Below are 26,073 nucleotides of genomic sequence, written 5' to 3'. Positions count from 1 at the left end.
AAATGATGAAAGAGACCACGGCTGTTGGAATTCATCCAGCACCATTAGCTCTGCTTGCTATTTGATGTCACAGCATGCCAGCCCAACACAGCCCCTTAAACTGCAGTCAGAACTGATCATGAATTTTGGAAAGTGTAAGGCTTGTTTGTGGTTTGCTAAGGAGTACTGCTGAAATTCCTAGACATGAAATCATACACCATCAAAATGCCCCACAACTTCCAGCAAGCAAGGCATTATTTGGGCTTGTCAAAGAAAGGATGAGGCCTGCTTATACAGTTATGTTTCCCAATAATTACTCTATACCTGATCCTGACAAACTCTCCCTGACCATCCCTCCCCAAATCCCACCAACAGACTGATGCTGGCCCCCCATTAAACCCTGTTTGCACAACCTCCCGTAACTGCACTCATGTTACAGTCATTTAAGGTAACCAAGGAGCTCTAGGGAGAAATGTCTTTTAATTTATGAAACAATTAATGCAGTTCTAGGTAGTGCACTAGTACAGCACAGATCCCAAAAAAGGCTTGTCTTAGTTTTTTTAGACAAGGGTAAGACCTTTCAAGAACCTGAAGAGAAAGGCCCTGGGTCTCAGAGCATCTTCAAAGATCCAGAGAGTAGACATTTGAAAACCTTTGCCTCAGAGAGACATGGGAAGCTGCCACGCATTAAAGAGACTGTTCTAGAGCTATTTCTAGAAGCCCCTCATTTTTCCACTGGCTTTTACTGATTAAAATAAAATAAAATAAAAATACTAAATCTTGCACAAAATCCTGGATGTAAACTTTTCTGCAACAAATGCTAAACACAGACTCTTTTCAAACACCGGAATTATGTTGCAGTGCCAATAAGGTCCATCCAAAATACCCTCCCAAGCTTTTTATGCGCAAGAACTGGAGTTACAGCACTACAAGAAATATTAAAGACTATTGAAAGCTGTGAGACTGCAAGAAAATTGCCACGGAAGGAGGAAAACAACAGTGCCATCATTGGTTGTGAACACTTACTTGCCAAGTCTGACTGCATATTCCTTCAGTGCAAATACATTGTCAGCAAAGACGATGATTTTATCGTTTCGTCGCTCGTGAAATTTAATCAGGAACTGACAGGCTCTGAATTTATTTGGGTTCATGGTGTACAGCAGTATCCTTTTTTTTGTTTTAATAGCTACATATTCTCTGTAAAATTCAGGTGACATCGGGCACCAGACCTACAATTAGAAAACACACGCACAAAGTAGCACTGTTACCATTCTGTAATCATTTACAGAATGCTACTACTTCTTACAAAGCAGTAATAAAGGGAATGAACAGCCTCTGTAGTCTCCCTTTCACAGCAGTAAAGATTTTTCCCACAAAGATTAATTTTCATCCGTATTTTGAAAGCTGAGACACATTCTGTCTTCATTACAGAACAAATTCGCCCATCTTTCTTTATATCCACAAAGGAGTGACCTTTATTTTAACAGCTAGAACTAGACAGAGTCTAGAACTTCCAAAACACTAGGACTGATAAGAGGTTTTCAATAGACAGTAATATCACCCCAGGATACCTAAGCAATTCTTCTATTATGTAAATAACAACCATAGTACTTCAGTAAGTCTAGGCTTATTTTTCCTACTGTAGCATGAAAAAAGAAGAAATTATGAAGTTTAAGCCAATGAAGTGACACTATTGTTAACATCTGACACTATCCATAGGACATATAATTTAGGAAACATTCACTCTGCTTTACATGGGTTATTCCCTCATATCCATTGCACAACAGAAATTAACAAACTACCACAGAGAAAAGCCTCTTTCATAACCACCATTCAGCTAAGGAATGACAATTTACAGGAGTTTATTTAAACATCAGGAATTGTTCTGCACTGATAAAACCTAATTTTTTGTTTCAAAATATTTTTTCCAGTGAGTTAAATGCCAGATGATGTTTTTATTATCCTTTGACTACATTAAAAATAAATTCATACACTGAATAGGCTCTGTTATTGTGTGCTGTCTACACTGAAGACTTAAAACTCTTGAACCAGAAGACAATTACATCAAAGTGACAATGAGATACAAATACTGAATATTTGACTGCAATAAAAATTTTCATCTATTGCTCAATGCCTCTGACTACATGACAAACACATGTATTTTGTATTTGCACTCTCTTCTGGATTAGGAAATGGGTAAGATCTACTTCTCACCCCAATGATATTTCCATTTTTACATTTTGCAAGACAGGCACTCCAAAACTTAGTATGACTGCTCAGAAAGGGATTACTTGTAAATGACAAAACTCTGAAAGAACAGGTAAAGAACAAGTTTGATGCCTTTTTTTAAACTTTGCATAACTTTTTAAACTTAGCTGCACATTCTCTTTTAGAGCAGTGAAAGAGCAACACCTGCAACAACCATGACCTGCCCTATGAGACATCAGCACTGCCCTCTCCGGCCAACTGGGAAGAACTGCACTTAAAGAGGGAGCCAGACACCTTCCCTGGCTGAATAAACCAAGTTGATTAATGATGCCACTCGTCAAGGAAATCCACACAAATATGCAAAGCAGTTGTGCACGTATTGGACTCAACACCGGCCTTTTTTATTCTTTGCGTTTGGTAGAGTCACTGAATGCTAGTTCAAAACATTGGCCTAAGGAATATGAACTTACAGAATTTTTCCATCATTCAGAATAAAAGGTAGCCCGTGTTTCATTTTCCATGACTAGAGGGCAGTTCAGGGACTGAGAATTTTGCTTGCACAGCAGAACTAACCAATGTGCCTACATGCAAATCTGAATTTGAGGACCGGTTACTCCCCTTCAACAGTTATTTCCAGGTGCCTTTCACTTGCATTCTATGAGCTCAAAACAGAGGGGTTTTTTCCTTCTACAACATCCAGTTTGCACAGTGTTCAAAGGGAGAACAGCTGACCTGCATCTGCATCTTTTATTCCAGTACCAGAGCTAGGGTGAATTGCATGAAATTAGCAAGACAGGCTTAAAATAAATCACAACAATAACAACAACAAAAAGACAAAAAAAAAAAAAAAAAAAAAAAAAAAAAAAAAAAAAAGCCAAACCAGCAAACAGAGACAGAAAATCCCCACAAGCAACGAGAAAAAAAAAGAAAATCAGACAAGAAACCTTTGTAGAACTCTACCGTAACACACTGCAGCTGCTAAACTTTACTTCCATTCAACAGGAGACCAAGTAAGTCAATGAAAAAGCAATCCTCTGATGCTTACAGGGAAATCTTGTAAATAACAGAGAGCTTGGAGAAAGTTATACTCTTCCCTAAGTATCTTCCATGTCAATTATCAGAGACAATACATTGAATTAGGTTTTCCAGAAAGACTACCTTAACATTCTAAAGTGCTTGTGTGAAAGATTTTCACTTCTTTTGGGATCAGATTTACCTCTCATCCATATGCTGAAAAGAACAGAGGTCACACCTTTATAGTGGAAAGAATGGGGAGATCCAGTTCTACATTTTCAAGTTTCACTCTCATATGTTCAGGGTTGAAATAAGCAGGTGTTTTAAAATTTCTACTATCCTTCTTTGTTAAGAGCTGCAAGAATTTTTTTCAACTTTAAAAGCATACTAAATAAAGACTAATAATACCAAAAAGCAGAGCATCACCTCAGCACACTGGACTTTAGCAATGTAGCCACTGTTCTGCAGCTCCATCCAGTTGGCTTCATAGAGCTTTGGTCCAATCAGGAAGTTCAGGTCAACAATTTTATCATCTTCTCTGACCAGGGTAGCAGTCAGCCCCAGTTTACAGTGAGCTTGTACAATAGTGAGCACACGTCTGAACATTTTTGCTAAGAAATCCAAGACAAATTTTTTGTTAACTTTCCTGAATGGTTTTAGAAGATAAATACTGCAACTTTGAAAGACATTTTCATCAGGTCCTGAACATAAGGCAAGCACATCATTGAGAAATTGTACCTCGTTGCAAACACACTCCTAACAAATTTGTGTTACAGCAAAACTTCACAGTGATTGCAGCCTTACTGTGCATTGTCAAGTGTACTCTGAAAATCCCAGTAAACCTTCTGGCATCATTATTATTTCCCATTCCCCAAGAGAAAATGAATATATTCAGAGGTTACATGGCTTGGTTTGGGTCTCTATTATTTCCTAGCAAGAACTATGACACAAGGACCCTTGGCTCACTGCCACATTCAGGACTTGCAGGATATGGCAGAACTACTCATTTTTAGTATTGCTAGAGATCACAGAGGAGTTGCTTTCCCTTCATTTCAAAGAAACCAAGCAAGAACAAAAATGACAGAACAGTGCCAGCACAATGCTATTTTGATAAAATGGCAATTAATCACCAAGGTCTACTTCTGCAACCCATTGCTTCTGTAGACACCAAAATATATTCAAATAAGAATAAGGAAGAACAGCTAACAGAATCTTGGGGGTTTTTTTAGCCAGGATTATTCCACAGACATTTTAATAGTACATTATTGCTTTCTAGTAGAACAGATCTCAATTACATGGCAATTTCAAAGACAGCAGTTATTTCTGGATGTTAATCACTATGGTTACACATAGATATTAAGAGCTGGTCTGCAGTGCCACTGCACATAAGAGAAGAAGGCAGATTAATTCCTCTCCTGTTCAAATACATCTATAGCAAAACTATGCAAATGTAATTCAGGTATTTTAAGAGCACTTTATCAACCTACAAGGAGGAACTTGTACTTTACACTGCTATTACAGAAAACACAGTGTCTAATTTGAGGGTTTCAGAAAACTAGTGGTCAGTTAAACTAAGTAGTATCTGGGGGGAAAAAAGAAAAAAACCAGAACAAGGCAGTTTACTTGTCTCAAAACCCTGAGCCATGGGTTTACTCACTACATTAATCATGAAAAGAACAGCATAAAAACACCACTTCTACAAGAATAGAAGGATATCAACAATGTGTGCAACATGGAAGATTTGCACACCTTCTCCTTACCAGGGATGGTATGGACTTCATCCAGTATCATAAGGCCCCACTCTTGACTTTTGAGCCATTCCATGACTCTTTCTGCTTCCCAAGACCTTTTTGTCGTGTGCCCCAACATGGAATATGTGCTGATGGCAACAGAACAGCCAATGGGCTTGTCTTTGGCATCAGAGGTGAAGCGACAGATCTGGCTGTCGTCGATGGTGGACCACATCTTGAACTGGGCCTTCCACTGCTCCACGGACACGGCGGAGTTGCCGAGCACCAGGCACCGCTTGCGCACCGTGCACGCGGCCGTCACCCCCACCAGAGACTTGCCAGCACCTGCAGGGCAGGAGGAGGGACACTCATTAGCCATCGCTCAGACCTACTGTAGTAGGGGGAAAACAAAACAAAAGAGCGAAGGGAAACCGTGAGAGGATCTGAAATCATGGAAAGGCAGATTTCTTTATTGTTTCTTTGCTACAGTAGTCTTAAAGAGATCAAATATTCGCTTCTTAAAAATACAGCTTGATTGTCTACAGGACACAACAGTATTTCCTCAAGAAAATAACTGTAAGCAAAGGCTTTGACAATTAGAAGCAATCATTTGATGCTTTTTAACTTCAAAAGAACGTTAAATTACAGGTGGCTACAGAAAGCTTCCCTAGGGGTGCTCTATTCCATTGTCTCTGCCAGTTATGACATTCCCCCATAAAGCAAGTCCTTAAATGTTCCCAGCCTTCACACTTCTCATAGCAGCCCTTACACACTCTCAGGCCTTTGTCACATGTCCCATGCGCCTCCTCCTCACCCAATACTGAGGGCACTGGCACACAGTCTCCCATTTGCTCCTTTTCCCCTGTTTCCTGTAAGCTGTCTCAGTCAGCATGTTTCTCATTTCTTTCTCAACCTCCCCTGCCCAGCACTTGCGCACACAAGCTTTTGTCTTCCCTGGATGCCCCTTTATGCCACCCTTGTATTCCCATCTCCCCCCAGTTTCCCTACTCCCCATCAAGGAACAAATTCCAATGCCAACAGCTTCACATTTCAGTGGAAGATGAGCAGAGGTGGCAGAGGGCACAGTGGAAGCAGGACTGGCAGTGTGAAGGTGCCACAGCTGCTCCCCAGCCCTGCCACTGGCAGCTCTGTGACCTGGTTCCCCCTCAGCACAGCCTCACCACAGCTCAATAAAAACCACCAGGACTCTGCACACTGGGAGCAGAACAGCCCCTGCTGCTGTCTGAAATCCAGGCAGCTGTCACCTTCGGAATTCTCTTTACTACAGGCAAATAAAGAACAAATTGTCTAACTACCAACACACACACTTACCACATGGCAAGACAATAACACCAGACCTGGCTCGTCCATTCCCAAACATTTTCCTTAGGCTTTTCTCTTGATAGGGCCTGAGGACTGCAGTAGGTTTCAGATCTATATTGATATCAGGATTCACAGAATCATTTCTGAAATCATATTCTGCCAGCAAGGGATACTCCAAATGGATACAACGCTTCTGAAGTTCTTCAATCATCTCCTGAACAGGAAATAAAGCTTCAGTTGATAAATTCACCACATCTGCATTAATTTCTTTTTCCCTAAAAGGAACCAGGTTACAGAGTACCAGGTGAAGTTACATTTACTTTTTACACTTATGAAGTCTGTAAGAGCTGAGGTTTATTCCGAGAACTTTTCCTGTGATTGCCCCAGCACCCTGAACATTTTGAACGACAGTTAATATTAGGGAGGGCTCTTTAGGCAGGTGGAAGAACATGACACATTCAGCTCAGATTGCTACTTACCCAGCAATGACTAAACTACACCCTGGAGTCCTGCAATAGAGAGTTCAGTAACAGACAGAAAAGGTTCTCTATATTACACAAAGCTGCACATCTGTTACTCTGAAAACCTCCATACCCTGTATGGGAGTTGACAATGACAGGCTGAATCAGCCACCAAGAGGTTGTTGGTTTGGGTTGGCTTTTCTCAAATAAACAAAACAGCTACTAAGTTATCCTTTTTAAAATTCCTTTTTCCCCCCCACTAAGTCATCATTAGAATCACCAAGTACCAAAACAACTTGAGAAGTTCTATAGAAGCTCTCTGAAGGTCAAGCAAGGACTGTGCTCCAACCTCCAGCTCCCCTTCTCAAGTCATGAAATTGGAGCCACCAAGAAAGAATTCCTTCTGTAACCACAAATTACAAAACAAAAGCGAGAGGAAAAAAAGCTCTCTGAAAGCAGCCCTCCACTGAATTCTCGTCTTGCACTAAGTAATACTCAGCCACACGTGACAGGAACCTCCCTGAGTCCCTGGAGCCTCTCTGGCCTGGGAGCACTGCACTCTGCAGGCTGGGAAGGAACAACACCCAGACTGCCACCCTCTAAGACTCTAAACTTTGGAAGGTAATAGGAAAGAAATGTTAACAACTTCCAGTGATCTCCTCTACCAAACAAAGAGCCCCAGTACTTCCCAATAAGTTCTCATGCTTCTGTACTTCTGTGCAATATTCATACTTGCTTGACTTCAAAAGACACCGTCTGCGTTTCCTCCTCCTCCTCCTCATCTTTGTCCATCTGTTCGTAAAACTCAAATAAGTCAGCTGGGACATCTGGCTTATTCTGAGCATCTGTTCCCTGTGAAGTTGATGGACCAAGGCCACCTTCACTGGATTTGGAAATCTGAAATAGAGGAACATGAATTTTCACCAAAGGTTTCATTAGAGACACTCTCTGGCTCCCCTCTTCCCCCCAAATCTGGGCTCATTAAAAAGGCAGAGTTTGTTGCTGGCAGAATGAAGCTGATACAACGAACAAATAATAGCAACTCCAAATTACTCAAGAGTTGACCTCCAGTTACTGCAGTAATTTTAGAATACAGCTGGACATACCGCTGATTTACTTGTGAATGTCTCTGTAATGAGCTCTGTCTCTTCACCTTCAGCATTCCTCAGGCGACACTCTTTAATTACATGGTCTTGCAGAAGCTGCTGGATGACATCAGGATGGGTACTTTCCACAAAGTACCTAAAATTAAAGAATAAAGGAAAACATTTTCATGAACTCATCAACTGAATAACACATAAGAAGAGCAGCATAGATGATTAAATGCACAGCTGGCCCAGGTGCACTCTCAAGCATCCAATCTTGGGATGCTAATTTAAAAATAAAGACATTATGGCAACCATAACTTTTAGAAGATGTCTCACATCAAAAGCCTCATGTACTGTGCAGTCACCCCTCCATCTTACTCAAATGTTCTCTAACCAAACACAAGAGGCAAACTCCAGCAGAAATGCCCACACAGACCTCTCACATACACGTCCTGTTTGTGACACGCAAGTGAAGTAAATTGATTTGAGACTGAACTGAGTTTGTGAAAATGCTGGATGTGGTGTTTTCAAGTTCTGTCCACAGCACCAGAAAAGCCCAAAAGACAAAATCCCAAACTTCCAAAACACAAATCACCTAAAAATTTGAAACTAATGCATCCTGGAGTGTCCTCAATGATGATGCTGGTTGGACATCACAGTTAAAATATGTGGCCCCTTCCAGCATTATCCTCTACCTTTAAAACAAATCAGATTCAACACAGACACAAGCACCCACCTCTTGCCACTGGATTTGGTTATCTTTCCCAAATATGATTTGAAAACCTCAAAGATATATAGCGAGTCCAAGCAATAAAGAAGCTACAATATCAAACTTGCAACCTACTTTCAAAAATATGACAACAACCAGCGCTAACTCAAGACAGCCAAACACAATTCATCAGCTAAGGTATTAAATACTTCCAAAAGCTGTACAAGTGATATCTGAGAGCTGTTACACTCAGCTGGCAGCTGTGGGACTCCAGAGTTCCTGAGAGCACTCACTCCCTCAAACACGGGTGTGCATTTGGAGGGCTTCCTGCCACAAGAACTAAGGAAGAAGCCACTTACCTGTTGTGTTTCAGAACCAGCTTCACCTTCCCATAGCTGACGGTGCACAGCTACAGAGAGAGCAGTCATTAGGAACGTGCAAAAGAGAGATTCCATATTTAGGAACAAACACTGCAATGGCTTTAGTCTTTGTGTGGAAGCACCTTACCACAAAACATTTACTTGCACTGCTGTTATGTTCATGGAATAAATCGAAAATGTATTTTCAGAAGATGCTCACATCATCTCACACAGGGGATCAGGCACAGATACTCACTTTTTATACTTAATTTCAATCTGTTTCAAAGACTGTGAGAACACACTTGCAGGATAAAGCAGGCTGTCTTACAGTGCCCCACTATTACCGACTGCTTCCCACACTCTCAATTTTCCTTCAAAGCAAACCTGAGGAATCATTCCCCACCTACAAGTCATACTGGCTGAAATTATTTACACGGACACTTAAATGTACTTTTTATAAATCCCACAAAGGATATATTATGAAAATAGTGTGTGTGCAGGACCACCATATACAAAAAGACAGAAAAAAATAATGTTCTCTTGAAAAAATGACAGAAGAATAGACAGTTAAAAGTGATGAATGATTAATAAATCAATGAGGCAGAGGCAGGAAAGGAATTCCTTAGTAGAAACAAATATATTTCCAATGTCAGTAAAACAGCCTTACCTTGATAAACTGAATTATTCCATCTGGGACACCAGTCTTGCTGAGTTTCTGCAAATACTCGGTGATGTCACTTGTCTGTAAGCCCACACTGACAGCAGCATACAGGGAGTAAGCAGTCAGCTTGTACTCGTGGATATGGGTGGGTCTGCACACAGGCTCAGCAATGGCAACCAGAAAGTCCTGGGCATATTTGTAAACTGGAGAAAAGGCTTCCAAAAATATATGGCCATCGGGAGCCTACAGAAATAAAAACAAATGCTGAAGGCATAACAGTGTTAGTTGAACTGAATCTCATAATGGAGTTACAAGAAAAATGTAACTTTTGTCTTCTGAAAATGGTCCAGGGAATGATTTGTCCATGTTCCTTCCATGGCACTATGAATAAACCACAACCAGATCGATACAGTTTTTCCAGACTGACATGGTGGGGTATTCCTTCTTTTTTAATGCTAAAGAAATTGTCTGAGTAGAGGCAAGCTTCCAGTCCCATTCCCCTAGAACAACAAAACTCCCTGCTCATTTTATACAGAGTGAATGAATGAATGAATGACAGCACTTGGGTGTCACAGTACTAGGTGCCTGTACAGCACCCGGTGACAGGCACCCAGCAGACGCTGGCTGGGAAGGCACCTCTTCCCTAGATGCTTGGGGAAGATGCTTGGCCAGACCCTGGGCACGTTTACTGACGTCCCTTTCAAAGGGCAGAGAAAACAAACGGCACCAGTTACAGAAGATGAGGCCCGCCTGTCCTAAAGCTGTTTCACTCTGACATGCTGCTGTACCCTGCAGCTGTATCACTGCACTGACAGGTCCCTCTCGTGTCATCAGCCCACGGGCGGTTCTACAGCCCTCCCCGAGACGTCTGGCGCAGGTGCTGCTGTGCCCTGCCCGGTCCGCAGCACACCTGCGGCAGCGGGGACCCTGCCTGGAGGCTGCTGAGGCTGCAGCAATTCCCTGGGCATTGCCGGGGGTCCCGTCCCGGCTGTCCCCGCACGGGCGCTGCAGGGGACGCTCCCTCCCCGAACCGCATCAAATCCCGCTCCAGGCGAGCCCGAGTCTCTCCACCCGCACACTCCGGCCCGCTCCCCGCCTGACCCCGCGGCAGTGCCGGCTTCCCCCGGGCGAACAGCCCCTCCCCGGCCCTGCCCTGTCCCTCGGCGATCGCGGCCCCGCGCGTCCCACGCACCACCCAGAGCGGCCGGGAGCTGTGGTCGGCCTTCAGGGGCATCTGCAGCCGGTAGTCCTTGGCGCCGTACTCGTCCACCTTGGTGCCGCTCTCCTCCACCTGCTTCCCCGCCGCCGACGGCACCGCCTCCTGCGGCTCCTTCCCGGCACCTTCGTCCTCATCGTCTTCGTCGTCATCGTAGTGGCGCTTCTTGGACTTCTTCTTATCTGGGAGCAGAGCGGGAGCTGTGACGAGGTCCCCCCGGGTCCCCGCTCCCCGGCCCGGCCCGCGCCGCTCCCCGGCCCCGCTCACCGCGCTCCTTCCTGCCCATGGCCGCCGCCGCGCGCCGCGCCCGCCCGCGCGTCACTTCCGCAGGGCAGCGCCGCCAGGGGAGGAGACACCATCGGCTCTGTGTTCCCGGACCGCCCCCGCCGCGGGGAGACGCGCGGGCGGGCACGGGACGGGCCTGGGATGCGGGGGGCAGCCACACCCGATCCCGCCCGCCCCAGCAGGAAATGAGGAAAAATAATTAAAAATTATTTAAAGTAATTGAACTTCCAGAAAAAGCACCTTAAATAACAAGAAAAAAGCCAACTCGGAACTGCGATACGAGAGTGACATTGCGCGGCGTTCTGAAGCACAGAATTCTTAAAAGAGAAAGCACACTGTTGTCCCTACAGAGTGTTTTAATATATTTCTAAGTACAATTCGTGTCTGATTTTGGAAATACAAATACATTTCGAATGGTTAAAAACAAAAATTAAAAAAATATTTTGAACATCAGCCAGCTGAAAATATATTTATCTAGTAAATCATCTCTCAAAGCTTTTATATATTTAATTATTCTAACTAAACATAGTACCCTTAAAAAACAAGTTCATAAAAATGTAGAAATGAAATTGTGGAATAAGATTACTGGGATATATACACACACACATTCAATGCATACACAGAATTACAAGGCGGGGTTGGTTTGTTGTTTTTAAGTTTGGAAGGTTAGACAACAGAACTAGCAAGCAAATGCGTCCAACTCCTGAGTTCCTCAACCATGATAACCACAAGCTAATTTTTAAAATTGTTTTTATCTTCTTTTTATACACAAGATATTCCATGTAAAGCAGCAACAGCAGTGCAGTTACTGGTAGCAACATCTCAAAAGTAATAAAAAACCCCATACATCCAGACAGTAGTACATTGCACACGCACGTGATTCTCATACACCCATCGACAATTGGTCAGAGTATTAAATCAGTGTACAAATTAAATATTTCCAAAAATGTGCAAAAAAGTCAACGTTGATAGAAAAAAACACCTTTGTGTACATACATTACAAACTGTGCCCAGCATTCAACTGAGAGTAAAAACATTTACAGTGAGAAACTGATAGATTAAATAGAGAATTTAATGGCTACATAAAAATGTACATTAGATCAAGAGTAAATTTACAAATTTTTATTCATAGCTTCATGAAAACTAAAAGCCTACGTTCCAATTAATCTAAGTCTCTTCCACATATTTACAGTGATACTCCATTATATGACTCCTGCGAGGTCTGAGATGACAGACACTATGCTTTAATAAACCATTCCAATTTTAGGGTGACATCACCTTTTTTCACCGATATTAACAAGAAACAAACACTAGGGAACTGACAATCTAATGGCTGTTCAAAAAAGAAAATGCAATCCTTGTTTTTATAACCACATTATATAAACCTCTGGGGAAAAAGGATCATCTAGTTTTCAGGTAAAAAGCACAAAAAAGCTCTGATGTATTTCCTATTACTACCCCCTCATGAGGTGGAGCATCCTTTATCTCTCAACAGAAGACCCTGACCTCCAATCCTTGCCTGTGGACTCAACATAAGGGCTGAACTATGAGATACAATTTTTATGCTGTTTAATCCAGGTCCTCTCCCTTTAAAATAAGTTTCTGAAAATTAAGCCACAGCCAAGGTGTGACTGCTCTGAAACATGAGAAATGTAATTTCCTCCACCCCATCTACCCCTCAACACTGTACACGTACATATTGCTAGAGGAAACCCAAGGACTGCACCAGCTGCACTGGGTTCCTGGGTTCAAGTGATGGGCTCCCTGCTCTAAAGCTGGACACACCTTACTCAGGAGCAATCAGGGGCCACCACCTATGCAGGACTTAAGCTTTGCAGCTAGAAAGAAAAATAAATGGTCTGGGCCAAGTGGGGGATATCAGGAAAGAAGCTCATTTGTTTCTGATCACAAATTTTGATTCAGAAAGCCTGGATTGACAGCAAACCTGTCTGACCCCTCAGTGCACATTAGTGGCTACTCCTGAAGGCAGCACCCGCACCCAGGTAACTGTGGGTGACATCTGGCTGTCACATAAAGAGGACTGGCCGCTTCCCAGAGCTTTGGAATATTTTCACTATGGCACACAAAATAGATCAGGTCACAATTTTATCTTCATGGTGTTCCTGAAATGTCCCAAGGTTCAAACCCAGCTACAGAAGTCACCAGGTTTTAGTCACCAAGCTTATGCAGTAATTTTAGAATGACAACAGTAAGATTAAATTAGAAAGAGCTTTTAAAAAGAAAACTCTTCATTTTAATACAAGCATGAATTTTGCATATCAGAACAGCAACTATAAACACCCACATGTCTGAAATATGGGCAGTATCTATCACTTTTTACTAGTACCTGCTTTAATCAGCAACAGCTTACTGGTGGATATACACTATCTGTAAGTGACACGAAACATCACTTTTGGCTATATGTATATGGGATAGAAAAGCTTTGGTAATTGTATGTGATTCTACACTGCAGGCTTGTCATTGCCACAAGACAGCAAGTTACCAGCAAGAAGAAATTACACTGGCAGCAATACTTTTGCTTTTCTAGAAACATCATAGGGACTTACATTCAAGCACACACATTATACTTTTCTATATGCATGACACAGTCTTTCAAGATTAAAAAAGTAAGAAATTGGTTATAAATAACTGTAGACCTGACCAATTTGGCCCAAGTCTCTGAAGCTGCAGTTAGACATTGCTCTATGCTGTCCAAAAGAATGGCTTGCTGTACTGCACTGTACCTACGGGTGCTACCAGGCTTTCAGTCAAGACAACGGCAGGATTAGGATTATCCAAAAGGCACAGGAAAGAAATCTGTTGGTTTGCTTGTACAGATCATATTCCTGTGCACTGAAAGTAAACAGCTTTTAATACAGTACCATGCTTACAAATGTACCAACTTTGCTTTCAAACTCAGTAAGGAACTCTGCTGCAGAGTCTGGTACCCAGGGCCAGGAAGCCAAATCCTGACAATCCAGTTACTTCTGTGCATGCAGACAGATCCTCTGTCTGGCATGTGCACTGGTGTACAGTCTTCAGAATACCAATAGAAAACATATATTAGCACAGGAAGCCAAAAATTTCTTTAAAGTTCTGAATTTGAATGTCTGCTGCAGATTATAACTCAAGCACACTTTTCAACGCAGTTAGGCAAACCCTGCTTTGGGCACTTTGAAAAAACCCATTCTCTAAGACTGCTTTGGTGACATGGAATTGTATGACATGTTTCAGTATAGTGTCCTAACATGAACAAAATTAAGGCATACAGAGGAAAAGGCACTAGCTAAAAAACCCCAAACTTTTCATTTTATTTTACTGAAAGGACTGTTTGGCTACAAATCGAATTGGAAATCAAGTTAGAAGTTTTAAGTCTATATTTAAACTGTCAAGAAAAGAAGACTGTAGATTTACCTATGCAATTATTAGATCCATAGCTTTTTGGGTTCTTCCATGGATATTTCTATCACCCAAATAAAAAATAAACCACTTTCTCTAACACAACACAACTGAAACCTTGAGTCATACTCTAACAGGACTGTTAGTTACACCATTAAAACCATATCACAGAAGTAGCTTTGTCACTTCATATGTGAAACGACAGAATACTAAAAATCATTAGATAAGTCAGACTTTTGAAAATATACATACTCACCATGAATTTCAACCCTGATTTTTTGAGAGTACAGCTTAATCATGGCATTTACAGAAAAGCAAACCAACCCTGCAGCAGTATTGCTTTCACTAGCATTTTTTTAATAATTGGATTCAACAATTATGACCAATTCATGATTCTAAAATGCTGGTGGCTTTTTAAGTGAGATATATATACTTCACAAGAAGTTGTGAGCAAGGATCTTGGCTCTGCAATCCTCCTCCAATGGAGTTTAAAGCATGAAATTCTATGCATCCTCACAAATTCAAGAATGAGGGTTAGTTCACCATCACCCCAGAAGTTCCTGTAAGAGTTTAGCAAACCCTGTATACAGCTCATTTTACTACATTACCCCACTGGGGCTAAGTAATAGCCAACCTCTTGGTAAAAGTCTGATTTAGCTTCATAATTATTTCTAGCTCAAAATATTTGTGTTAATAACCAACTAATTTATTGTAAGTTATTTAAGTCAGTAGATAAATTCTCCTTAGGGTGGGAAAAAAACTAGCTCAAGCCTAACCTTGGTTAAATTTGTAAAATTTTACTAGAATCACTCAAACTGGAAAATGTCAACTTCATTTATAAAGAACAGTCTTTACCTTAGCAGCTTTCTGACATGCCCAAGACATGTTGAAAAATGTATTCTGAAAGTTGCTTTTTTCCTGGCTCCAAAATGCTGACCATTGTCATGACTGAATGCCATTTTTTTAGAAAAGGCACAAAAGCAGCAAACTTGATTGTTCAGTAATTAAAAATCACAACAAGGAAGTGATATTGCAATATACATGATCCAGCACTGTCTCACAGAAAGGTCACATTATAAGAAAACTAGATTCTGAAAATTTTCAAGCTTCAGAGAGTGCAGTTTCTCTTTAGAATAGTATATTTAAATGTTATGAATGCTACAGATAAACCTGGTTACATTTTCCCTTTAATGTCCTTTAATATTTTTGGTAATATAAAATTTTCTTAGATTTTCAGGTATCACTGATCACTACTGATTTTTATATACATTTTCACCTTGGTTTTGGTACCTTCTTAGTCTGAAATCAATCATTTCAATTACATGACCTTGAAAATTACCTACATAAATTATTAGGTTCTACATTAAACTTCCCACCCCTATTGTCACTGTATTTTGCTTAATAAGCAAAGGTCCCTTACAGCAGATTAGATACCAATTCTTCTTGAAGGCTGCTTCATAGCTTTTATCTAGTGACAGGGAAACAAAAGTCAGTACAAGCTGCCTTTCCTTTCAGCCTTTTACACTTTCAGCCTTTACACTTTTCCTGGTTCTTCCTGTGCTCAGGAAACCTTGCACAGTTGTGTATCCTGAGTGAGAAAATTCTAAGTTGGGTAAAATACTCACATAAGCTGAAGAAGTCACCACTCTCAGTCTCTAGAGTGATGGCCACAAAAAGTCATTCTTACTCCACTACAGGTAAAATGATTAGGATAGAGATCCATACTCCTGCTTATGCTCTGGTAAAACATATGGAATATAGCAGAATAAATTCAGAAATCTCATGTGAGTGACTGTGGGAATGGGTAAGCTTATTATTCTGTCTCCATGCATTTTGTAAACCTGATAGTCCTCTAAAGATGCAGAACAGGTAGAGCCTTATCAGACTAGACAAGGGTCACAGTACCAGCCTGCTCTGCCTTTAAAAAACAACAAAAGCAAGCCATGAATCATCCAAAACAGTAAACATAATTTCAGTTCTGTTGTCCAATAGTTTATTTCCAAATGCCCCTTTAAATTATTTATGTTCTGTTTTTCTACAAAAATACGAGAGTCTGACTTTTCTGTTGTGAAAAGTCAGTTGTTCACTACACCTGATCAGTACCCTGGACTTCTCAACTGAGAAGCAGTATTTCAGATTTTTACTTCTTTTATTATGCTCTTTCAGAAATAGAAAAAGTAATCAACGTACACTTTATGACAGTTGGAAATCTGGCAAACACCAATCCGGATTATCAGGCTGGAATAATCACACTCATGTTATTTAATTGCTGGCTCTCCGCACTTTTGGCCTGTTCTTTGTACAATTTTCTGTGCTGTACCTCCTTCTTCATAGGATTCATTAGTGCAACCTTATTAAAAATATAACTGGAGTCTTAGCTTTCTCAGTGACTCATTCCTGATGTTAAGAGATGTTTGACTTTATTTCAGGAATTTTCAACACATCCTAGATGACTGACCTGCATTACTAAACCAATTTTTTTTTAGTGCAGACTGGGAAGAATTTTATATTGTTCAGGCACTTGATGTTGACATACATTCCATCCTAGCGCCTCTCAACAGCTTTGAAAAAATTTCTTATAGCTCATTCTGAATCCAGTAACTCATATACTGCACAAGGATTAGTCACTCTCTTTCCCCTGCAGCCATTCATGGGACTGTGGAGGAGAACTGACCCTCAACATCAGTATTTTTTATCAGCTAAGATAACTGTCTCCCTCAAGCTTATGCAACAGAGGTTCTCTTTGGCAGACAGAGCAGGAGGCATTCTCCTAACTATTTACATCCATAGCTAACCCTTGCCTAGCATGGAAAGTTTCCCCTTTGCAGTATAGCAGTTTCTAGGAGTCTGGGCCCATAATCTGTTAACCTGTAATTATTTTCCTGTTAAGATAATACAATAATTCTACACCAAAACCTCTAACTAGTACATCAATTTTGAGCTCGTTTTTGTTGTTTTCTTTTGGTCACATAGAAGTACCAGCTAGACATGCTGCTGTACAAAGAGTTCCAAGTTCTTCCAGCTTCATCAATTAATTCTCAGAACTGCATGTTCCTGCTTAAACTGTAAATTCAAGAAACTGATTAAATGCTAAAATATAATAAGAACTTAGAACTCTCTGCCGCAAGTACCTACAATATAGATAAGAATCACAGAGAAGTAACCCTCTTGTCCTTTAGCTGCATGTCTATTTTTCCCTGCACCCTGAGTCAGTCAGCGGTGTCAGAAAAAGTCACACAGTTCCTGACTGTCCAAACATTTGTAATTTTTTTCCTCTTTAAATAAGGAACAAATATGTACTAAAGTGCTTTATCTACATCAACCACATCAGTACATTATAGAAACAAAAAGTTCTAGTCCTGGTGGGAGGGAGGGAGAGAAGATTCTCATTTTAGATACAAAATTTAGATTGTTTACAATCTAAGTGAAACAAAGATTCAAGAGAATATTCTCTCTCTTGTCTTTTTTCTCCTTTTTCTTTGTAAAAAATAAAAAATAAAAGTGCAGTCAAATAGAAAATAAATGCAGTAGATGCAAGCTGAGTTGAGGCAGGTGTTAGTGATAGTGTGCAAACGTGTGTCGTAGCAGTTCATCTGCAAACGGTCGCAGCTTGGCCTCGATAAAAATGCGTTTGAGGAAATCCCGAGCATGGTCCGAGACGTGAGGGGGGAGCTGGGGGTTGGTGGGCTGAGTGGCGATTTTAAAGATGGCGGCCATGGCTTCGAACTCTGCCCACGGGGGCTTCTCAGTGAGCATTTCCACCACGGTGCAACCTACGCTCCTGAAACAGAAGTGAAACACCAGGTTACAACAGAGTCATGCCCTTCCAGGAAAACAAGAAATAGCAGAGAGGGACTAAAATGTCACAAATAAGCAGTGTCCACTTAACACTACACAGCAGCTTCAGCACAAAACAGGCATTGGGAAAAAAACAGCATGTACTGCTATAGCTTTATCTCAGAGTTACACAAATCACTACCTATGTCTCCACTTTATTACATCCCTGGGCTGAAAGCTAGTACCTCAGTGAAGGGATAACTACATTTATCCAGGCAATACCAACTGTGGTAGGGCCCTGCCAGCATCCAGTGCTCAGCAGGCTGACGAAGGCCACACTCAGCACTGCCCTTGGGAGCTTTCCTGCTCCTTGAAACAGAAACACAAAGCATCAGGAACGCTCCGTGCATGCCACATGTGTTGCCAGCTCATTACAAATGCACGAGTTACCACCAGTGAACAGTGTGCAAACATAATATGGCAGCTGAAGAACAAAAGCCCTACTTCATGGTATTTTCTGTTTTAGTTAAGGATACTAAAAATATACTTAGATTGACAAACCAAAATTTTAAGAACAATGTGTGAAGAATTTAGGAATGTAAAAGGGCACGCACATGGCCTGAGAAAATTTGTTCCAAAAGCCATTAAAGAGCAGTATCTCCCAATAACAAGTGAATGATACTGCCAAATGGATAGGTTGAAATATTTTCCCAATTCTTACAAAGTTTGAATGTTTTTCAAGATGCCTGCAAGAAGTTTTGTGCTTAAACAGAGGTACATTGCTTTACACAGTAAGGATTTACTGACTGACAGCTGTCCAACTTCAGTATTTTTTCTTACGTTTTCACCAAAAAACACACAACCTTCATACCAATACTTCGAATTTGAACAAGTCAACTGCTTGATCCTATAAGGTTGACCTATTTTTCATGTATATCAGAGTAATTACTAAGCAATCTGAAGTAGCCTAAATTAACTTCCTTGAGGCTAAAAGTATTGCTATTGCTTGGATATCATGTAGTTCCTTTTTAAACACACAGGGTTACTACTCCTGCCTGTCTGCTGCTGCCTGCCTATTATTGCATATTCACAGATCAGCTGCAGTGCAAAGTGGGTCTCATTGCCAGAGTCATATGTCCACTGGGCTGGAGTCATGTTAGAATGTGGCATATACAAAGTTTCACTAACCTTCATGTTTGAAAATTACCTTTCCCTCTTAGTTCTTAAGTATTTAATAACAACTTAAATCAAATTATTTTTTGATACTCCCCTTTAAATCTGTCAAATTCACTCTTAAGTGTTCAGCTTTTAGAGGAGTAGCATTTTATTTTCTGCCTTACATCAAAGGTATTTCAGTGTTGAAGTTTCATTACAAGATGTTGACTGAAGTGATGTTTCAAAGCTTCACGCATTGTTTTCAGTCAGTAACTCTCCAGAATTAACAAACAGTTTGGTAATCCCAACTTCACATGAGGTCAGTTGAAAGGATTCTCTTATGATCTCTAAACTGATGGGCTGAGAAATTGCCACATGAAAAATTAAATTTCAGAGTTAAGACTCTCCAAACATGACTGTCAGTGCTCACATTTGCCACCTTCTTCAGCTTAAATCCCAGGATGAAACACTGCAGCTTCAGATAACAAGCACCTACTCTCTGCTGAAAATGAAATGACACTTTTCAGTAGAGAAGGGGTTTTTTAACATACCAGATGTCTGCTTTTCTGCCGTACCCTTCTCCACTAATCACTTCGGGACTCATCCAGTATGGAGTGCCTGTGACAGACTTCATTCCCGTACCAGAGAGACAGATAGTCTGCAGTCTTTTGCTGGCACCAAAGTCACCAAGCTTCACATTGCCTGCTGAATCCCGCAGAATATTTGCTCCTGGAAGGAAGGGAGCACAGCATTACCTTCATGAAAGACTCAAGGTTTTGGTGTGGGAAACAATAACATAAGTTTGGATTCTGTGATACAATTCAACATCAACCTAGGATTTCTAGTCAGAGAATTTACTCTCTGGCCATTTCTACTGCTCTGTTCTGGAGTTCAGAAAATAATGAACTGCACACACTCTTTGCATCCTAGGCCTTTTCCAGGAAGGGACAGTCCCTTTGTAAAGTGCTCCTGACAAAATTAGGGATGTGCCATACATGGGAAATTAAACAAAACAGGAAAGGAGTTTCCACACAGCTGAAAATGTCTCCATATTATTTTAAAGCAAAACCTCAAACGTTGTTACAGATTTATTCAAAACTGTTATCTGCACAAGATGTACAAATGGACTGTGATATCTCAACCAGCTTTGGAACAAAATGCTGTTGATACAAAACAACAGAAAAATGGTAAAAATATTAGGGAATACAACAGCACTGTGTTCAACACACCTATTCTGCACATCACCATCTTCCTACATATTCACAAGTCACTTATACAACACACTTGTAAGTCACCTGCACCTGTCTGGAAAAAGTAAATGTTTCACCAGGCTTCCTAGCAGTAAAATGGAAGAAGTCTTATCAGGCAAGTCACCTCTGCTGGTCACTTCTTGTAAAGAAAGGAATTCATCCTGATTGTTTTGCAAATGGAGACTAAAGAAACATTGCCAGAACTCTGCTAGAACATCCTAAAGTTGCTTATTTTTCCCTCCCCAGGTTGCAACAGTGACCAGACTAAAAGATGGAAAGGAATCACATTGATTTTAAGTCAGTATTTTGGTATTACAAACTTAATTGCATTTTAGTGCTTCACATAAGATTGAAAAGAATCAGTAATAAAGAGCACTGAAGTGTGCACAGAACTATCGTTACCTTTAATATCTCGATGGACAATCATATTACTGTGCAAATAGTGAACTCCTTCCAAAATCTGCCGTGTGTATTTACGAGTCACATTCTCTGTGAGCGCTCCATATGATTTCAATTGGTCTTTGATGGAACCCTATGGCACAGAAGTATAAAGCACTAACAGTTCTAGAATTCAACTGAAATTCAATTATATTTATGCCTGAAATGTAGACATTTAAAATAACAGTTCTTCTTGATTTAACCTTAAAACTCACATAGTTCCAGTCCAATGTATAGAAATACAACAGCACCCTCAAACTTTTTGACGGGTAAGTGGTGATACTTAGGATGGACATAACATACCCTTTGTGTTAGCTTATACTGAGAAATAAACATTATCAAGAAAAAAACCACCATGTGCTATAGGGTGGTCCTTTAGGTAAAAAAAAAAAAAGAGGTAAGCAAATCTTAGCTTGATATATGCTTAAATCAAAACTTCTTGGGGTTTTTGCAACTATTTTTGTATAACCTGTTTTTGTCACACGGAGTTACAAACTGCTGAGATTACTTCTGCCACACTGATCTCAAATCTCAGAAAAATTCACGAAGTCCCACAAAACAAGGCCCAGAACTCAAAAAAAAAGAAGCAAACAAAAAATCTACCACAACCAAGAAAACAATGCCCAGACACTGCTTTCTCCCTCCCTAGTCTCACAGTAAGTAGCTGTTAACTATTCAGAAATACTCTGTTTTTATAGGAGCACATATTATTTAGCTCTGCTGATCCCACTTGCTGAGAAAATGAAAATTTACAGTTTTCTGACCTTATAATATTTCCTAACAAAGCAGAAGAACAGCTGTTCAGCATATACTGGGTGCCACACAAGAAGCAAGCACCAAGATTATTTTCTGTATGCACTTTCTGTATCCCATCTCAGCTACTTTTTGTTTTCCAGAAATACTTGAAGCGTGGCAAAACAAAACAATAAAATTCAGGGAGATTTAAGAGTTTACTAATGATAATATTGTCTTTTCAAAGACATTGCCAGGCACCACTTATGCCAAAACCAAACACGAAGAGCTTTTTTTAAGAACCACAGTAATTGTGAAAACCCAAGCAAGCAATGGAGAAGACAGGAGGCTGCAAGCAATTGTCAGTACCCATCTTTGGTGTTTTTAACCTGGACAGTTTTAAGTATCTGTGTGCTCTTATGCAAAGCTGAACACTTGTCACACTGTACACAGTCGATGGCTGAAGTGGATGAGCTCTCTTGCTTACCCCAGGCATGTACTCCATGAATATTGAGAGTGTCCTTTCAGGTGGATCTCTCAAGAAGCCATAATACTGAACAATTCTTTCATGCAGCAGATTTTTCAGCAGCTGAATCTCACATTCAAGAGCATTTACTTCCTGAAAAGACAAAACATTACAGATTTATCATGCTAGATGTAGTAAAACTAAGATTTTGTATTTCAATTTTTTCAAGCAGAGCAGTGTGTACATACTGAATGTTATGCAAACTAAGTAACAAAATACCCCTACAGGTAATGTCAAGTTTTTGCATTTTATAACAAGCAAATATCCATGTTAAATTGAGGTAATTAAAAACAACCAAAATTATGTCTTTTCTATACGTTATCTTTGAGATGATTTTGCTGGTTTCATTGTTTTTCTTCTCTTGAAATTGTTTGTTTCAGAGCACAGCAGGTATCAATATGTGCGTGAGGTCAGTGATCACTAATGTAACACGTCATAAGCCTCCACTTGGGTAAAAAAACAACTAACAAAACACAAAAACCCCCACATTTTAATCTTTGTGGTGGAATAATTAGCACTAATTCTTAACTTTTCCAGGATGATAGACTATACTTTAAAAATGCCTTTGAGCATCACTTGATAGTGTAATAATGAAATACAACAAAGGAAAACACTAACAGTTGGTTCTTTTTTGGAGCAATCCAAAATACTGCAAATTTTGCAAACAGCAAGTAAGACATTTTGAAATGGACTGTAAAATAAGATGCTGGAAAAATACTAACCCACAAAGTCAAACTTGACTAGATTCCAAATTTCACCAAGAAGTTTTTCATCAAAACCTGAATTTTTATCTGTCACAGCCTATTATGGATACCCTCACACTCCTGAGACTAGAATGAAAATAGATTTTTTTTTTACACACAGAGACACACAGTACTACAAAATGCTATGACAAGTGAGCTCACAAAACTGTTGCTTCAGGAGAAATACTACCATATTTTAACATTTGCAGAACATAATGAGTTGTTCTGTTACACATTTTAAAGAAGTAGCAACAACAACTACACTAGGAATCTACAGCACAAATGATTCTTTTTCTTTGATCCTACACCACTACTAGCAGCAACTATGACTGGCAGCCACTGAATTCTGCAATCATGCTTTCGTTTTCCTGGCCTTGCTCCCCACAGTGCAGTCATAATGTAGGGAAAGTAATAATTCTCTTCCCATCCTGTAAAAAGCAGCAAGTATGGTTTGGGAAAAGAAGAAATAGTGGATTGGTGCTACTTTTAAATTGCTTATCTCCTTCAGCATCCAGCATTTAAAGATGGACAAGTTTAATTTTAGAGAGAGAATAAACTAACAAGGAAGCTTGTACTCTTTAGGGAGAAACACAGTGTCTAACAGCAGCTAGTCTTGATGCACAAAGTTTAAAAGAAACAAAACACACAAACAACAACAACAAAAAAAAACCCAAACAAAGAAATATCCCCAAAAAGGATGAAAAAATAGATAAGAATCTTAAACTGTTTTCATAGCCAAAACCAAATTGTTTCCAGGAATTTGTTTTCAGGAACACTTATACTAGTACAGCTTTTTCTGCTTATGAATGTAACTGCCTCCAATTCCTGTTAGTGTAACTACTTATCTATGTCAGAGCACACTTCATAATAGATTGTTTAATTTTAGAGACTGAGACTGCACCAAATCAAATTATGCATCTTCACAGTATAAGGATCTGTCTGAAAAATAAAAAATGCGATATAATATTAAAATCAGGTAAGCAGACTAATTATCTACTGTACTAACAAAACAGAATTCCTAACAAGGACATGGTTTCCTAACACAACACGGTTTAAAACATGCTCAAAACACGTTCATCTTGCTCAAGGAAAGGAATGTGAGTCCAGTGTAGAACACACCAAAGGCAGAAGCCTTTTCCAAGCTCTCTCTTTGGCATCACTTACCTTGCTGGTTTCCGGGCTGTCGGGATCAAACTGAACTTGTTTGACAGCTAGTTCTCTTCCAGTATCAGCATCATAACACAGATACACTCTGCCAAACGCACCTTGACCCAGCAGTTTACCAAGTCTCCAGTTAGTTGGAGCTCGTGGTGCTGAAAATATAAGTATGTTTTGGTTTTCAAATGAGCTTGTTATTCAGCTGATCGAGAAAAACTGGAATACACAGAAAATAATTTTTAAAAGGCTACTTTTTCAACAACAGAGACTGTGCGTCCTAAGCCTCACCATATAAATTACAAAAATCAATAAAACTCCCTGTAAGATGGAAAACATAAGCTACTTAAGTTTAATTGCAAAATAAGTTGTGGAAGAACTATACATACTTAAAACAACTAGCGATAGCTAATCTGAAAAACAGAAAAAGCATGTTAAACAAACAACTTTCTTTTAAAAAAACTGAGGCATAATTACCAAGTATGAGCTACTGAAGTCATCACAAAGTATATTTGCTCCTGAATTTCTACCGCAAGTATGAAGCAGTACCACTAAAAATGTACAGTTTAACTGAAAACATGACCAACATCTGCAAAAATAGTCTCTGCAACCTACAAAACCCTTCTCAGCTCTTAAAGAGTTTTACAACAGTTACAATGTTTCGTTATCACAGATCTAAGTTCCAATTGAAAGTCTACATGAAGGTTGGCAAGGTAAGCAATGAAAATACTGATGAGCATAGTCTTGACCTTTGCCTATCAGAGAGATAAAAACATGTTATTTCATGGCATGTGTTTGGATGACATGCTAGGTTTTCACATGATATAAAAAGTAAGAGTTCTATAGTGGGGTTGACAAACTGCCAGAACTTACAGCGGCTGGGTGGGCTGATGTCCATGACTGACAAGGTAGGATTGTCTATGTCACTGCCCCTCCTCCTCATTCGGTTGTCTTCGTACTCGGGTGTAAAGACACTGCTGCCACTGCTGGTGCTCAGCGAGTGGTCAGTGGGACTGAAACTAACCGGTGAGCGGAAATTGTTCCCCTGAGTCCTTCTGGCTCTTGGAAAAGTTTTACGACCTTCAATGACATACAAAAAGACAAAGGTTACAGTACAAAAAGATACTGCAATGCAATGTGTGCATGCAAATACTTTGTGAATTCTACATAATTTCCTTCAAATCCACCACAGTGGAGGACAGGACACAATCATCATGAAATTTAGTGGTTTAACTTTCCACCATCACAGATATATATAAAGACTAGATAGAATCAAAAATTTATGTTTAAGAGATGAAAATTCGGACCCAATTCTGAAACTGTTCTGAAATATAACCAACATGCTGAAAAACATGGATATCTGGAAGACGAGAAAAGAAAATGCCCTGCCTCTGCTTTTATTGCTCTATTAATGTGCAAATACCAAATTTCTCATATTTGGGAGAACAAAATACACGTTTACAATCTTGTAGTGCCCCAGCCAGCCTCTTCCTCCTGTAAACTAGAAAGAATTGAATGCAAAGAAAGACTGACACGTGGAGTCAACAGGAAGACCACAGAAGTATTTTAGAAATCAAAACACAAGCAATGTAAAATTTGGAGATGGCTATGGAATCAGAATAAAAAACCAGAGCACTGATCTTCAACATGTTAATTTAATTACAACCAGATGACTAATACAATTTATGTTAATCTATTTAGATAACACAACTATTTTTAGGATAGTATCTCTTGATTAAGTTTCATCCTACAGAACTCAGCAATAACTGAAGGAGTCTCTGATTCATTAGGTATTACATTGGAAGAGGTGTTCCCAGAGGACTAAAGAAAGCAGATTAAATATCTTTGAAATAGTAGACTCAGAC

At 40.0% G+C, this 26,073-nt stretch overlaps 2 protein-coding genes across 5 annotated transcripts in view; both read right to left on the bottom strand.

Annotated features, from left to right (window-relative positions):
• ERCC3 (ERCC excision repair 3, TFIIH core complex helicase subunit) overlaps positions 1-26,073 on the bottom strand; it is a 387,208-nt gene that overhangs the window by 8,464 nt on the left and 352,671 nt on the right. For both annotated transcript variants that reach the window (XM_063400807.1, XM_063400808.1), the window contains exons 2-11: positions 11,016-11,043; positions 10,725-10,930; positions 9,539-9,775; positions 8,872-8,921; positions 7,822-7,957; positions 7,448-7,612; positions 6,264-6,468; positions 4,962-5,276; positions 3,628-3,812; positions 1,006-1,208 (exon numbers count right to left, since the gene is read on the bottom strand). In XM_063400807.1, coding sequence (XP_063256877.1) covers positions 1,006-1,208; positions 3,628-3,812; positions 4,962-5,276; positions 6,264-6,468; positions 7,448-7,612; positions 7,822-7,957; positions 8,872-8,921; positions 9,539-9,775; positions 10,725-10,930; positions 11,016-11,043 — 1,730 coding nt within the window. The remainder of the gene's footprint in view (positions 1-1,005; positions 1,209-3,627; positions 3,813-4,961; positions 5,277-6,263; positions 6,469-7,447; positions 7,613-7,821; positions 7,958-8,871; positions 8,922-9,538; positions 9,776-10,724; positions 10,931-11,015; positions 11,044-26,073) is intronic.
• MAP3K2 (mitogen-activated protein kinase kinase kinase 2) overlaps positions 11,372-26,073 on the bottom strand; it is a 51,744-nt gene continuing 37,042 nt past the window's right edge. For all 3 annotated transcript variants that reach the window (XM_063400796.1, XM_063400797.1, XM_063400798.1), the window contains 6 exons: positions 25,082-25,288; positions 24,218-24,366; positions 22,272-22,403; positions 21,017-21,146; positions 19,916-20,093; positions 11,372-18,213 (listed from right to left, as the gene is read on the bottom strand). In XM_063400796.1, the coding sequence (XP_063256866.1) occupies positions 17,988-18,213; positions 19,916-20,093; positions 21,017-21,146; positions 22,272-22,403; positions 24,218-24,366; positions 25,082-25,288 (1,022 nt within the window). In that variant the 3' untranslated portion in view covers positions 11,372-17,987. The remainder of the gene's footprint in view (positions 18,214-19,915; positions 20,094-21,016; positions 21,147-22,271; positions 22,404-24,217; positions 24,367-25,081; positions 25,289-26,073) is intronic.

The sequence above is a fragment of the Prinia subflava genome, chromosome 6 (genome assembly GCF_021018805.1).
Source record: "Prinia subflava isolate CZ2003 ecotype Zambia chromosome 6, Cam_Psub_1.2, whole genome shotgun sequence".
Lineage (NCBI taxonomy): Eukaryota > Metazoa > Chordata > Aves > Passeriformes > Cisticolidae > Prinia > Prinia subflava.
Note: the sequence above shows the minus strand (reverse complement) of the source record. Positions and strands in the feature narration are given on the sequence as shown.